General features: G+C 42.4%; 1 protein-coding gene across 1 annotated transcript in view; it reads right to left on the minus strand.

Annotated features, from left to right (window-relative positions):
• STAB1 (stabilin 1) overlaps positions 1-15,497 on the minus strand; it is a 2,761,215-nt gene that overhangs the window by 2,134,848 nt on the left and 610,870 nt on the right. The window contains exon 15 of the mRNA XM_044078505.1: positions 11,715-11,828. Coding sequence (XP_043934440.1) covers positions 11,715-11,828 — 114 coding nt within the window. The remainder of the gene's footprint in view (positions 1-11,714; positions 11,829-15,497) is intronic.

The raw sequence follows: 15,497 nt of genomic DNA on the forward strand, positions 1-15,497 counted from the left end.
CTGATTTGTGGATGTGCACTAGTCCCACCAGGGCAGGGACAGAGACTGGCCTGGAGGCAGAAGTCACATCAACCTATACAATCCAGATTACACTGACATGGTTTTCATTCTATCCACATACATAATGGCATGGTGTTCATTCTATCCACATACATCATGGCATGGTTTGTAGTCTATATTAGCTTATCATGTATTACTGCTGGCATGTGTTTTCTTGGTGTGAAACCCCTGTGGTCTCTCCAGCTGCTGCATGTGTCTGGTGGGGTACATGCAAAACAGAGCATTATACTCTATTAGTGTTCTGATGAGGTTCAAGTACAGTGCTGTAATATAATCTTCAGATCTGAATAGAATGGCATGACTTATGATGTGCACAACATAGGCTTTCAATTACCAGTGTGGACACTTGTTGGTTGAAGTTCAGATTGTTATCTACATGTGTTCCAGGGCTTGCATCACTGGGTTTCAGCATAGTGGGGCTGTTGTCAATGCTGTAATTAGCAGGGAATTCCACTTTGCAGAAGTACAAAATAAAGACACATTTGCGTTTATCTGTAGACCATGTAGCTTTGCCACCAATAATTTGTCTGCATTAGCCCCTCCTGTAGTATGTTATCAACATAGGTGGACTCAATGATTGCACTCAGTATGCATGGATCAGCAAACACGATAAGCCAAAGGCCATATACTTTAGCCTGAACTGTCAAGAAATAGAATCCAAACAGAAAAGGGCCAAGCACTGATCCCTGGGGTACCCCAATGGTTACAGCTCTACTAGTACAAGTTGATTCACCAACTTTCACAGTATGTGTTCTGTCAGTGAGCTAATTGGTTACCCATCTAGTGACATAAGGGTTAATCCCCAGCTGGATGTGTTCCTTAATGATACCTTTGTGGGGGATTAATTCCAATCCCTAGGCAAGATCAGGATAGCCAGTATGCACTATCTTACCTTCGTCCAGGCCTATCACACAGAATCAATGAGCTGTGACACAGATCACCTATCACGTGACTTAGCACATACACCTTCCTGACATGGTTGAATACACACTTCAACACACCCTCCACACAGACTTTGTTCCTGTAGAAGGGTATACATCAACATACATCCATGTGAGTTGGGGGGACAGCACCCAATGCATGCATGTATACTCTCATCTATGAGGTAGACCAACATGTCATTGTGGACTGTTTACTAAATGGACACTAATAATGTCCCAGCTGTGTGCAACAGATCTGTGTGAGTTGTTAATGCTTCATCATGTCTGTTACATCTGTTAGATGTCCTCAAAGAGGTCATTGAGGGCATGCATGATGACAACACTGTTATCCTTTTGAACTTGACAAGACCAAGGGCATCTGACACAAATCCATACTGAGGTATCAGGTCCAATGATCAGGTTCATACATCAGGGCTGTCTGCTAGGCCCTTTCTTGTCCATTGTTTAAGTCACAGACCACAAATGGCATACACATCCTGTGTCCAAATAGTTGCCTGAAGGACTATGTATAGGTATTCCATGCACACCAGTCAACTAGCCTGTATTGCTCATATTGTCACATACAGGTATAGCAGTGTCCCAACTAACACTCCCAGCAGATGTTACAGTGTCAGGACAGTGTGAGTGATTACCCTCATAGATTGCAGACATTTCATAATAGTTGTATAAGTGTGCTTGAGCAGAACCCTCTCTGATCACTCTAAATCACACATGTTATGTCAGAGGCATGAGATTACTGGTCATATTATTCTGATATTGTCCATGACTATGCTTGCTTCTTTTAATGTTTTCCATGAGATTTTACTGGTGGTCCCACTTGCTGGAGACCCCTGCTGGGATTCAGGAAAATCAGCCCCAGTTGTATGCAACATCCCTGATAGATGTCCTCTGCATTGTTCATGTAAGGATGCTTATCTCACACAGACATCCTTCCAATTGTTATGTCACCTTGTGTGACAGTCATGATACACATTTTCACTGTGCAGTCTGCAGTGTACCATATAGCTATGCGATTGGTGTTACTGCTACAGCGGTCTTCCATTGACATGTCCTCATCTGTTGTACATTAGGTTGTTTCACCTGTTCTCTTTTCCTGTGTTTATTCCTACAATTAATCTGTGTCCCTATTCAATACACACACTTCCCGAGTGTTTATTTTACATGGCTGACCATGTACCCTTATAGATCACTTACAGAACTTCTGTACAGAAGGCCAGGAATGGGATTTCATGATACTCTGCACTGTAGATACATTGTCCTGTACTGTGTTTCGACCAATACAGATCATACCCCTCAACTGTCCAGATTTTCGCAGTATGTCCAGACTTTTGCCTTATATCTTTTGGTCTGTTCCTTATAAAATTTGTGATTTTCTGCCATATCACTGAGATGATCTTAGGACTGATGTCACTAATTACATACATCTGAGTTTCAGACTTCAAATCCTTCAGAAAATGTATCTTTATAAAAACCTTGTTATTCTAGCACATTTCTAAATTTAAACGTGCAAATATGTAGAATCTGTCCCTTTTTCTGAGTTATTGTCCCGCTATTATGTTGGGATTTGTCCATATTTCTTGCACTAAGAGATTGAGAGCTATGGAAGCTTATATGTTAAGCCCTGGTGATCATTGTGGCATTCAGTGCACGCACGGTAACCGACTGTGCTCTGATGTAAACAAGATTGCTATCCATGTTGCTTTACATGGTTTCCTGCCTGGCAACACTGCTGCCAGCCATGAAACCACCCTTATTTACATTTAAATGTGGTGCACAGCATGAATATGTAATTAGCGCTGCTGCTCGACGTGCATCACCGCGCACACATGTAAACCCATGCAGGTTTCACGCGAAGCCTGCACAGAGTTTACTGAATCCCACCATATGTCTTATCTTACTTTATAACAACTGTTTTTCAGTCCAACATTACATAAAACACTCAATTCCTGTCTTTCTCAAACCTCACTCCTCCTCCTGAAAATTATTCTGCACGTACTGTTCCCACAAATTCCATTTACTTCTATGTAATTTGTGCCATCCATTTTCTACAGATCCCTCTTTCAGTTATTTTATCTATTTTACTATATTCAATACTTCTAATGCAGTTAGTTTAGATTTTGATTTTGATTTTTTAGTAATTTTTGGGCAGCCAACAACATTAAGGCTAATAAAGCCTTACTATGTCTAGGCAATTCAGATCCTGTATTCCAGCTAAGAAGAAATCATTTCCTTAGTCACAACCATTTGCTTTCCCAATAATTCTGACAGACTACTCTAGGGGATTACTTTAAATGTGCCAAAACCCACAAAAACATGTTGCTTGTTACCTCTTTCCTCTCTATTACACCTCCATCATTTTCTATTTACCTGAAGAAAGAGTCTTTGAACTCTGCTTAGGGAAAAGAAGTATCCTGCAAACAATTCCAAGCAAAAAATCCTAGACCTTCTGAATTTTGTAGCATATATGGGAGCCATACATATGTCATCCCGTCATTCTCTAGTAACTGTTTTTGCAGTCTCTCCTCCCAATCTTTTATAACTTCCATTGATTGAGTCTTATAGTTATAGTGCAATATTTTATATTCCCTAATAATGATCAACAGCAGCTTCTGTCCTTGATTCAATTTAAAAAAATACCAGATCAGGTCTTCCACTTAGGACTCCCGTCTCTGTCTCTTTGCCTGTACTCTGCTATCAGTCCCTGACAGGGAAGCCAGATGCTAATCTGCAGTCCAAACGTCTTCATGGCCTCATTCCACTGAATTCCCTTTCTTTCTCTGGTTATTTCCCTCCAACACCTTGGTTCCCTTGTCAGTTCCTCCAGTAAATTCCAGCCCTCTCTTGCCTATTTTCTGTACCCCTGCTTGTAATCACCCATTTTTTCAAAATGTCCTTTCTCTAGTCACTTGTTGGGTTAGTTCTTAGAATACTTTCTGCAATTTTATGAATATAATATTCGGTGTGGTTATTCTTCTTCTTAAGGATATCCATCCAAAATCCCAGTCTCTCCTTATTTCTTGAATTCCCTCCTGCTTCATTATCATCCCTTTCTACTTTGAATTACAATCTTCTGCTTGTACTCTGTATAAGAGGCTTAACTGCATATCAAGTAATCCTAAACCACTTTGTTGGAAGGATCAGTGCATCCCACTTAACCTTTGCCCTCTTCCCCAACAAAATAAATTCCTTTAGCTCTTTATTATTTTCCACAACTTTTCCTCTCCTTGATAAAAATATGTGTGACCTGTATATAAAAAAGAAGTTATGTTATTACCATAATGTCCCATCTGTGTTCGACATCTTCATTTCCATTAAACTGTGGGTATTGGTTCCGATCCTCTGAACTGACTGGCCTCTTTTTTCCAGATTGAGCTTCCTGACTTGACCTTCTCCTCCCTACTCATAATGCCTCACTCCCCCAGAATACCTCAGATCGAGTTTGCCAAAAAGCATAACAAATAAAGAATATTATCATACCCTTAAATAAACACACAGATCAAATATGTATACACATTTCTATAAGAAGGAACATCAGGAGCTCAACAGAAGAAATAGAGATTCCTTTGAAATTCTACCAGGCTTCCCAAAGACTTGGATAGGGGGAAGGGGGTGGGAAGGTTAATGGAAATGAAGATGGACAACACAGATGGAACATTATGGTAAGAACATAACTTCTTTATCTGATGTTGTTCATGTCATTTCATTAACCTGTGGGACAGAGTCCCCAGCTACTAGAATCTAGGGTGGCCCTCATGGAAGAATATTCCAGACTACAGCAAAACCAAAAGCACTTCTACTCCTAGACATGATGTCCAATTTGTAATACGTAACAAAGGTGTGGGCATTTGACTATGTAGCAGCAGCCCAAATATCTTCAAGTTGAGACTCTACACCAAAAGGCCTGAGACATAGCCATAGACCTTGTAGAATGGGTCTTTATTCATCTTGGTAAAGGATTATTTTTGAAAGCGTAGATGAAGCTATTGCAGTCTTTCAACCACCTTGGTAGTGTAACTTTGGTAACAGAGCTACCTCTCTTTGCATCTGAAAAAGAGATGAACAACTGATCAGTTCGGCTTGATTCCATGTATATAAAAATGAAGTTGCCTATGTACATCAAGCAAATGCAAAGTATATTCCCCTTTGTTTTGATAATCAGGAAAAAAGACTGGAAGATTGATGGACTGATTAATATTTCCCTCATTAGTCACTTTGGGTAAAAAAGGATTAGTACACAGGGTCACTCTGTCCTTGTGGAAAATCAAATATGGAAATTTTGCCAGAAGGGTTTGAAGTTCAGACACTTTTCTGGCAGATGTAATAATTACTAAAAACAGAGTCTTCCAGGAAAGAAATTTTAAATCCACCATTGCCAAGGGTTCAAAGGAGAGATGGACCAAATCTTGCAAAATCATAGTCAGATCCCACAGGAGAGTATGATTTTTCACTAGAGATCGGAGCAGGAAAGTGCACCTAAGAAATTCTTTGCACAGTTTAGAAGAAGCAAGGGATAACGGATCAAAACCAATGTGAAAACTGGACATAATAGCGAGCTGCACTTTGACAGTAGAATAACTAGAGCCATCCTTGAAAAGGGAAGCCAAAAAATCTAGTATGACTGCCACTGGGGCTGTAAAGGGGCCTATCTGTTTCTGTTCAGCCCAAAAGGAAACTCCCTTCCATTTACTCTTGTAAAAAATGCACATTGAATGGATATGAAAGAAATTCAAAATTTCTCAAACAGGGGAAGAGAGCCTGGGAAATCTTGCCAACATCGGAAGTGAAGAAACCATGTGGTTAATTTCAGGCCCTGACTGTCTGGATGTAGATGACCTGACAGATGAGAAAGCAGATCTGGACTCAGATCCAATCTCATTGGAAGGCAAACCAGGCGAGACTAAAGAAAGGTGAACCAGGTCTTTTGAGACCAAAACGGGGCAATGAGGATTACTTTGCTTTGCAACCTGAGGCCTTTCTGTAGAAACTTAAGAATTAACAGTAGAGGAGGAAAGGCATAGAGAAGACTGGAGGGGCAATCATGGACAAGTGTGTCCCTGGGGGACTGTTTCTCAAGAGGGATCAAGGTAAAATACTTGCTGCATTTGTTGCTGAAAGGGTGCGCAGAGAGATCAACCCCATTTCTGGAAGATCATGTCTGCCATTGACTGATTCAGGGACCACTCATGAGGCATCAGCAATACTTGGATAAGCTTGACAGCTAATATGGTGGACTCCCCTGGAATGTGAGTTGCTACCAGAAAGTGGTTGGTAGAAATCTCCCACTGTCACACTCTCATTGCTTCTTGAAATAATGGGTAAGACCTTGTCCCTCCCTGTTTATTGATCTGCCAAACCACTGACATATTGTCCATTTGGTTCGCAATAGCCCCCAGAGGTAGAAAGCTGTCAAGTTCTTGCAACACTGGAAGAACCACTCTCATCTCCAGTGCACTGATATGCAACTTGGTCTCTTAGGGCATCCACATGCCTTGGACTGTCCAATCCAGACAATGCCCCCCACCCAAGCTGGGAGACGTCTGTGGTCAGTGTGGTGTTTGGGGATGGAAGAACAAATGGGCATCCTTGAGTAACTTCTTCTGAGTGAAGCCACCAAAGCAGAGACTCCTTGCACATATGAGACAGACTCATGGGAAAATTCAAATGATTTCTGAAAAGTGACCATTGTTCTGCTAAGGTCCATTGCAATATCCGCTTCTGAAAACATGCCATTGGCAGAAGGGTTATAGTGGCTGCCATTAAGCCTAATGCTCTGAGAACTAGACTGGCCGGAGGTTTTGGAATGGTCAAAATATGTCTGATGCATAATCTTAAGTTTGATACCCTGTCTGTTGTGAGGTAAGCATAAGAAGTTTTTGTGTCCAGGCAGGCTCCAATGAAGTCTATGGCTGGTACCATTTCCAACTGAGAATTCTGTATGTTGACAGTTATCCCTAGGATTAGGGCCAACTTGAGAAAATAATTCAGGCCTGAAAGAGTAGATGCCTGGTTGGAGTGGTCAGAAGCCAGTTATTCAGATATGGAAATATCTGATAACCTTGTAGTGGGAGACGAGCTGCAACCACTGCTAGACATTTTGTGAACACCCTGGGGGCCATGCTGAGACCAAATGGAAGCATCCTGAACTGGTAGTGACTGGCTCCCAGCCTGAAATGCAGAAAATCCCTGCAGCAACTGTCCATTTTTATATAATAGCACATGTTCTTCAGGTCTACAGAGCACATCCAATCGACCATCTTTAGGAGAGGTAAGATGGACTGAATCATGACTATTTTGAACTTCATGTGTTTCATGAACTTGTTCAGAGAGGTCAGATCCAGGATAGGTTGCAAGTCCCCTATCTTCTTGGGTACTAAAAGAATCTGGAGTAAACGCCTGATCCAATTTCATTGGGGGGGGGGGGGTGGAGATGTCTTGGATGACTCTTTTCTGCAGCAACTTTTTTTACTTCCTGGGCTGTGTCCTCCCTCTGATTGGGTGGAACATCGGAGAGGTAATGTTTTCATTTGTGAGTTTTGGAAAGAGAAAGTGAATCAAGTATCCTCTAGATATGATCATTAGCACCCATTTATCATTTGTGATGGCCTCCCAGGCTTCTGGGTGCAAGGAGAAACATCCCTTGACTGCCTACAGAGGAGAGCAGTCAGGCAACTGTACCAGATCACTGGGAGGGCTTGTTCTGGAAAGGTTACTGTGACCCCTGACTTTGTGGACCCCCACAACCATATGGGTAGCATCTACCATTTTGACTATTTCCCCCTCTGCCTCTGGGAGAAAAGTCTCCTTGAGTGTCTTAGAAAGGACCCTGTGACTTCTGAAACCAAGTCTTACTCTCACACTGGTTCCTGGGAAAAGTCCATTGTAGGGTAGAAAAATGGATTCCAATTGCAGACAGGGTCTTACCATCCTTCTCACTCTGGGATAAAGTGCCACAGATTGTGGGCCCAAATAAGGTGGAGCCATCAAAAGGGGCATAAACAAAGCACTCTTTGAAAGGCACTGCAAAATTGCACAGCCTCATACAGGCATGATGCCATATGGCAATGCTGGAACTGGCTGCCCTTGAGGTACCCCATGCAGTGTGAGAGATTAGCCTCATGGATGGATTACCTAAAGACTATATGGGGGTTAGCCTGGAGGAAAAGGACTTCTGTTCCTTGGCAGGCATGGACCTTAGGACCGAGCTAGAAAGTTCCTTGACTAAGTCCCTTTGTAGCCTGGTAAAGTGCGACAAATAGTTCAACGCCCTGAGTGCAAAAGTAGATGAGGCATGCACTCTTTTGCCAAACCTATTTAATGCCAGGGATTCTCTATACAGAGGATGAACAGAGGAGCTTTCATGGGCAAGCTCCTTCTTGGTGGCTGCCTCAACAACCATGACATCTATGGTGATACCCTTGGTCCAGAATGACTTGTCAACAGGTGCACTTAAAATGTTGTCTTCGTGTTGGGGGATAAGTTCCACTGTATCCAGTTCCTTCCAAGCTCTCGATGACACCAGCTGAATAAGCAGGGACACCCAGGTAGTAGATGGGCCAGAATTGAAAGCCTCCCACAGTACCAATTCTTCTGGTGAAGGGTTTTGGGTAGACCAACCACCCCTCTTGTGAAGGATTTCAAGAATGTCTCCAAAGGAAACCTTGTCAGTTGATAATTTTGGACACTCTTCTCCTTCCTTGAAATCAGTATCCACAGTGAATGATTCCATAGGGGAATCAATGTGCCTCCTTTTACTCAACCACTTCTGAGAGTCCTCCTTGGGGGGGCACTCCGGGGCATGTTGGAAGAAGCCTAGGGATCCACCGAGAGTCTTTCTGGAGTTGGCTATCTAGGTTGCACCTCAGAGATCTTGGACATGTCTAGAATGAGGAGGGGAAGGTTCCATAGTAGTAAGTGCCAAAAGTCTCCGAGGAATGGCGAGAATGCTCTCCACAGCCTTCAAAGTGGAAGGGCTCTATACCACCTGGAGCTGAGACCACTGGAGCAAACACCTCCCAGAGAGTTTGAACCTCCCACTCTGAGGAAGGAGTCGGAGCCGAGCTGTCGAAGGCCAAGACTCTGAGGGAAAGAGATGACTTTGACAGCTTCAGAGTCAATGTCAACCCCTGGAATTGACCTTGATGCTATGGTTCCAAGACATGCTAAGTACTGAAGCTATTGGAGCTGAACAGGTCAGGGAGAAAGTTGGGGGTGAAGAGGAAATCTCTATTGGCTCCAATACCCTGGCAACAGAAATCAACAGAACTGATGACTCCAAAGCCAAAGGTTGGATTGGAGAAGGAGTTACCAGCTGGAACAGGGAAATTGTTGCATATCCAGATGTTGGCAGAGTGGACACAAGCAAAATCTGGATCTTTGTCTCAAGAAATTGCCTCATAAGCTTGCTGACATCCTTGGAAGTTAGGCTTTGGGATGACCCAGAAGAAGTTGTGGAAGGAGGTCTGGAGGATGTCTGGGGGAACAGGACAGAGATCTCCTTGTATGTCCTGTCAGCACCAACCCAGGCACTGAAACTGCAGGAGCTGATGCCATGGAAGCATCATTCAGCCACGGAACAATTAAAGATGACCAGGGCTGAGAAGCAGCAATGGTGACTGAACTCAGAGCCGACTGAGTTGGTTCTGAAGATTTTTGCCTTTTTTCTCAGCAATTCAGAGAAGGATCATGTGGGAGAAGGTCTCCTGGTCTCTTGGGACTCCATGGACTTTTTAGGAGGGGGGTTGAGCATCTGAAAAAAAAAAAAAAAGACTTATATAGACTTACACCCACTCTAACTAGGAGAAGCTCAAGACCAAATGGAATTCAATGCTAACTTGAAGCACAGCAAACAAGATCTGAGGTATTCTGGAGGAGCTGGGAATTGTGAGTCGGGAGGAAGAGGTCAAGTCAGGAAGTTCAAGCTTGAAAAAAGCAGCTGGTTGGTTGCGAGGATTGGAACCGATACCCACAGGTTAATGAAATGAAGTGCAGAACATCAGATCTAAATGACTAAAAACATTTTAACTGCTTGTATCCTACTATCCATATCCATAAATGAAAGTTTCCAGTTCCCCAATTTATGTATTACGTTTTGCTTAGTCTCTTCCCACGTATCTTCAGCTGCCATAATAGAAGCCTTGTAAAACTCAAAGAAATAAATAAAAAGATAGCAGGCAGGTAGGCTTCTTGTTTCAAATGTTTGAAGCAAGAAGCCTACCTGCTTGCTGTCTTGTTATTTATTTCATAATAATGTATACCCCTAAATAGTCCATCTTATAATGTCCCCATCACATCTATCAACTGTCCTTGATTTTCAGGGTCACCCCTGATTTTGACTCAAATTTTAGATCTGCCCCTCTTAATCCCTCCTGAAATTGGTGACTTTTGGAGAAAGGTAGTGAATTACACAATAAATAATAACAAGAATTAGCGTTATAGACTTCTTTTCATAGGTTCATAGGTTCATACTAGGCTATCTGCCCTAGGGCATTTACAAGCCTAGCCAGAGTGTGTTTGGCTTTCGCCACCCATTTTAAATTAATTTTGCTATGTCCTTTTTTGAGGTTAGTATACTGTGCATCTGTCTAACAGTGACACAGAAGTGATACCCGGAGTAAATCTACGATCTCCCATACACTCATCAAGATTCCTCTTGAAGAGAGTCAATGAGGGACTTTGCCTAACCTGGACTGGGATTTTATTCCAGAGTGAAGGGAGCCTCTGGGTTATGAATCTGTCCCTCCAGCATGTCCTATTTATTTCAGTGCTGCGGTTCAAGTCTCTCGGGCGCGTAGCTTGATGGGATTTGGATTTTCTGAGGTGCAGAATGTCCATTCATTCCGGGTTGGACATGGCTTTATACGTCAGGCACGGATCGCCTCTGAGCAGGCAGTATGCCACTGAGTAGAGCTGAAGTTTCTTTAACCGGGCAGCATATGGCATCTATTTGAGCCCTTTGATCCTCTTGGTGAGGTACTTTTGGGGTCTTTCCAGTTGCTGCAGGTGTCTGGTAAGGTACATCCCAAAAGGGGCATTGTACTCAATTATGGGCCTGATGAGGGATGAGTAAAGAGGCACGATGACCTCCCCTGATCTAGATGTGAATCCCTTCATGATTAGGTGGGCTATATAAAATGATTTTCTAACCACTTTGGCCATGTGGTTGTCGAATGAGAGATTGCTATCAACTTGGGTCCCCAGGTCCCTAATTACTTCTTCCGTACTTAATGGATTACCATCTATGTGGTAATTTGTGGGCACTTTGTTTTTGCCGAAGGGGATGACTATACACTTTTTGGCGTTTAGCTTGAGGCCATGGCTCTGGCACCAGTTGTCTGTTTCTATGAGGCCCTTTTGTAGGATGCTTGTGTCGGCTAGTTGTTTATTAATACACATTCTGTTATTCTGTCAATGTCCTCAGCTAATGGTACTAACATTTTAAAAATGTCCCCAATTATTTCTGGATTTGTCCCTGTTTTTGTTGAGATTTGTTACTGATTCATTGAGTATTATGGTCCCCATAAATGTTGGTATTGCTGAACTAAGTCATGAATGAGTACACAACTTAAATCTATAGCCTTTGCTATATCTTCATTCATTTCATACCATACAAAGACTTACAAACAGATACTATTTAATACTGTGTTATGCTTCTAACTAAAATGTATATCTTTGAAAACACATACAAAAAATGTTCCTTTCATGCATAATACTCACTTTTACCAGCATGTAGATTAACCTGCCATCTCTCAGTTTTTCAATAGCTTCATTGCTTGGAGCAAATACAGTGAAGGAACCCGGTCTGTCTAATATATTAGGCATGTTACTGTTCTAAAATTGCGAGAAAAAAAAAACAGAGGTTAAGAACAACATAAATGGTCTGAATTTATAACTAAGGTCTGAATGTATTTATTTATTTATGTATTTAATGTTATTTGCTTACCGAGTCCAACTAGGTCTAAAAGATTCTTTTTTTTCTCAGAGGCCCAGGAAGAAAAGCTCCAGTACAAATATATCATTTACAATTAATGATTACACTTGTTGAAAATTATAAAACAACAGAGTCAAGAAAGACGAATGAACATTATGTACTTACCGTAACTCTAGATCCGTGTTGTCTTGTTTTCATCTGGTTCAACATTTGGGTTATTGGATCCTATCAGATCTGACCTTGGTGCTTTCCACAGCTTGAAGCAAGAGCTCTGACTCCTCCTCTTACCCACAATTCCCTTTCCCCAGATTACTTCACAGCACTCTATAATAAATACACAGTGACATGTGACATAAAGGAAGCACAATGACACTGTGACAAACAGCCAGAACAGGGCTGCCTAGAAAACAAGGCCCCTGGCCAGGTCTATCTGTTCAAACAGGATCCGAAGGACAATTTTTGATGGAAGATGGAGGGAGGGATGTTGAACCACATGAAAACAAAATAATATGGATCTAGAGTTATGGTAAGTACATAACTTTTTTATCAGATGTTTCTGTTTTTGTCTGATTCAAGCTTTGGGACAGATTCCCAAACTACTGAAACACGTGGGTGGTATCAAGGAAGGATACTCCTGAGAATGGTGGAGCCAAAAGATGTAGGAGTTCTTGATTGTATCTCAAGACTGTAGTGTGACACAAAAGTGTGGACAGTAGACCAAGCGGCTGCAGCACAGATCTCAATAGGTACGCTACCCAAAAAAAGCAACAGAAGTCACAACCACCCTAGTAGAGTGAGCCTTTGGTTTCCCTTGTAAAGTCAAACCCAACTGGTTGTATACAAAGGCTACACACTCAGAAAGCCACCTGGATAGCATTACTTCAAACACAGCTTGACCACATTTGGCTCGGTGGAAACAAGAAAAAGCTGGTCAGACTTCCTGAAACCTTTTGCTCTGTGCAAGTAGAAATTAAGTTGTTGATGAACATCCAGTAAATGTAAAATATATTCACATCTGTTGGAGTATCTTGGAAAGAAGACTGTAAGATGAACAGGTTTACTTCTGATATCCCTTTGGTATAAATTGAGGAATAGTTCCCAGAGAAACCCTGTCATTACAGAAACTGTGATAAGGAGGTTTACAAGATAATGCCTATAACTCAGAAATCCTTGCTGACATAACAGCCACTAAAATATAGTCTTCCAAGACAAAAACATTAGGTCTATCATGGATGCAGGTTCAAATGGAGGTTTTTGTCAATGCCTACAACATGATACTGATAAGTCAGGAAGGAACTGGATCCCCAAAACCTTGGAAAACTTAAACAAAGCAATAGACACCTGGTCTTAACCTACATGAAAATGGTAGAGAAAACAAACTCATTATGAAACAGCTCTTCCAGAAAATCTAAAATGGAAGGGGGAAGGGCAGAGAAAGGTTCTATATAGAAAGCCCAAATGGTAAACCTTTGTCTAACTAGACTTCAGACAACAAGATGAAATTTGAAGAACAGAAGCACATAGCCTGGCATCTCTGGCCACCATTAAAATTGGAGAAACCATATTGTCAATTTTAGATTTTTCAACTTCTGGTGAGGCTGACCAGATGTATGTAGAAAAAGGTATGGATAGGTGTCCAGCACCCATGGTTGATAAACTAGATGAGGCCCAAGGAAGGGGATCCAAACTTTCTGGGCCAAAAAAGGGGCAATGAGGATCACTTTACCCTTGCACCTTCTGGCTTTCTGAAGACACCTGGTAATCATGGGAAGACGGGGACATAAAGAAGACCTGGGAGCCCACTGTGGACTACAGCATCCCTCAGTGACTGACCCTGAGGAGGGATCAGAACACAGTAATTGCGGTACTTGTTGCTTAGATACAAGCTGAAAATATGGCAGCAACGCTGGCCCCAGTGACTGAAAATCTGTGTTGTAGCTGTTTGATTAAAGGATCACTCCTGAGGTAAAAAGGTATACCTGCTCAGTTTGTCTGCTAGTACACTGGAAGTCCCCGGGATAAGCATTATGATTTGAAAGTGATGGGAAGACACTGTCACATTCTTTTGGCTTCCCTGCACAGAAGTTAAGATCTGGTTACTCCCTGTTTGTTGATGTACCAGATGACAGGCATACTATCTGACTGGACTTAAATCACATCCTCAAGTAGGGAGTCCTGAAAAGCCTGCAATGTTAGGAGGAAATTAACTCATCTCCAAGACACTGATGTGAAGTTTGGCCTCCAAAGTTGACCACAGACTTTGCACCGTCACCTTAAAATACCCTACCCCCACCCCAGAAGGGAAGCAGTCCTGGTGACTGTTGTTATAAGGGGTGGGAAGGAAAACAGGCAACCACATGAGACTGTGAGGGAGGTCAGCCATCAAATGATGTGCTTCCTGCAAAGTGGTGTGAGGTGAAGTGGTGCATAATGTGGGTGAAATCTCTGTAACCACTGGGCAGAAAAAGTCCACTGCTGAACTCGCATGTAGTGTCCTGCTTGAAGAATCAGAATTATGGCAGTGGCCATCAGAGCTAACAGTTGAAGAATAAGTTTTTTGGGGGACGAGTATGGCAAACAATATGTGAAACTACCAGATGAAGGGACAGAACTCTGGACGGGGGAAAGTTGTTTATTTGGAGAACTGTATCCATGTGGCATCTGATAAATTGTATCTGTTATGTTCATGTTAACTGAATTTTTGCTGGTTGTTTGTGATTCTGGGCTATGGGGCAAGATGGAACAATAAGTCCTTGCAGTTCACCAGTAGATAATCAGTTGGAGTGGTAAGGAGCAAATCATCTAAGTAAAGGAACACGTGAAATCCGTGGAGTCTGAGTTATGCTACTACAACCGCCAAGGTTTTGGTGAACATCATGGAGCTATAGTGAGACCAAAGGGCAGTGCTCTGAACTGGAAGGGAGTGGTTCCCAGCTGGAAATGGAGGACTGTCCTGGACTGCTTTGCTATCTTGATATGATAGTATGCATCCTGGAAATTTATGCAACACATCTGGTCATCCTTCCTCAGAAGAGGTAGAATGAACTGTACAATGGCCATTCGAAAAGTCATCTGTTTTACAAATTAGTTGAGGCAGCTTATGTCTAAGACTGGCCTTAGGCAGCCTATTTTCCTCAGAAATAAAAAGAACCTGGAATAAACACCGCATCCTAGTTGGTCGGGGGGAATAGCTTTTAGTGATGATCCACTGCCACTGCACCCAAGTAATCTTGTGTGACAGCCTGCCAGGCTTGAGGGTGCAAAGATAGGTACCCTTGACTGCCTTCAGAGAGCTGCAGGTGGGCAGCCATTCAAGAAGACTGGAAGTTTTTTCCAAGAAAGGATTACAAAACCCTTAGTTCTGTGGTCTGCCTTTGCTTTTAGGGCAGCATCCATTAAAACTACTTCCCCCTGCCCCACAATGGTCTGTCCACAACAGCATCATGAACAAAACCTTAGGATTTATTGAACCACAACTCCACATCTTTGGTTTCAAGAGAGGGCCTGTTGAGGGGTGGAAAAATGAATTAACACTGTAGACAATATCTTGCCATCCTGTTTGCTCCTAG

Source organism: Protopterus annectens, chromosome 7.part1, assembly GCF_019279795.1.
Source record: "Protopterus annectens isolate FY-2018-M chromosome 7.part1, PAN1.0, whole genome shotgun sequence".
NCBI classification, from domain to species: Eukaryota; Metazoa; Chordata; order Ceratodontiformes; family Protopteridae; genus Protopterus; species Protopterus annectens.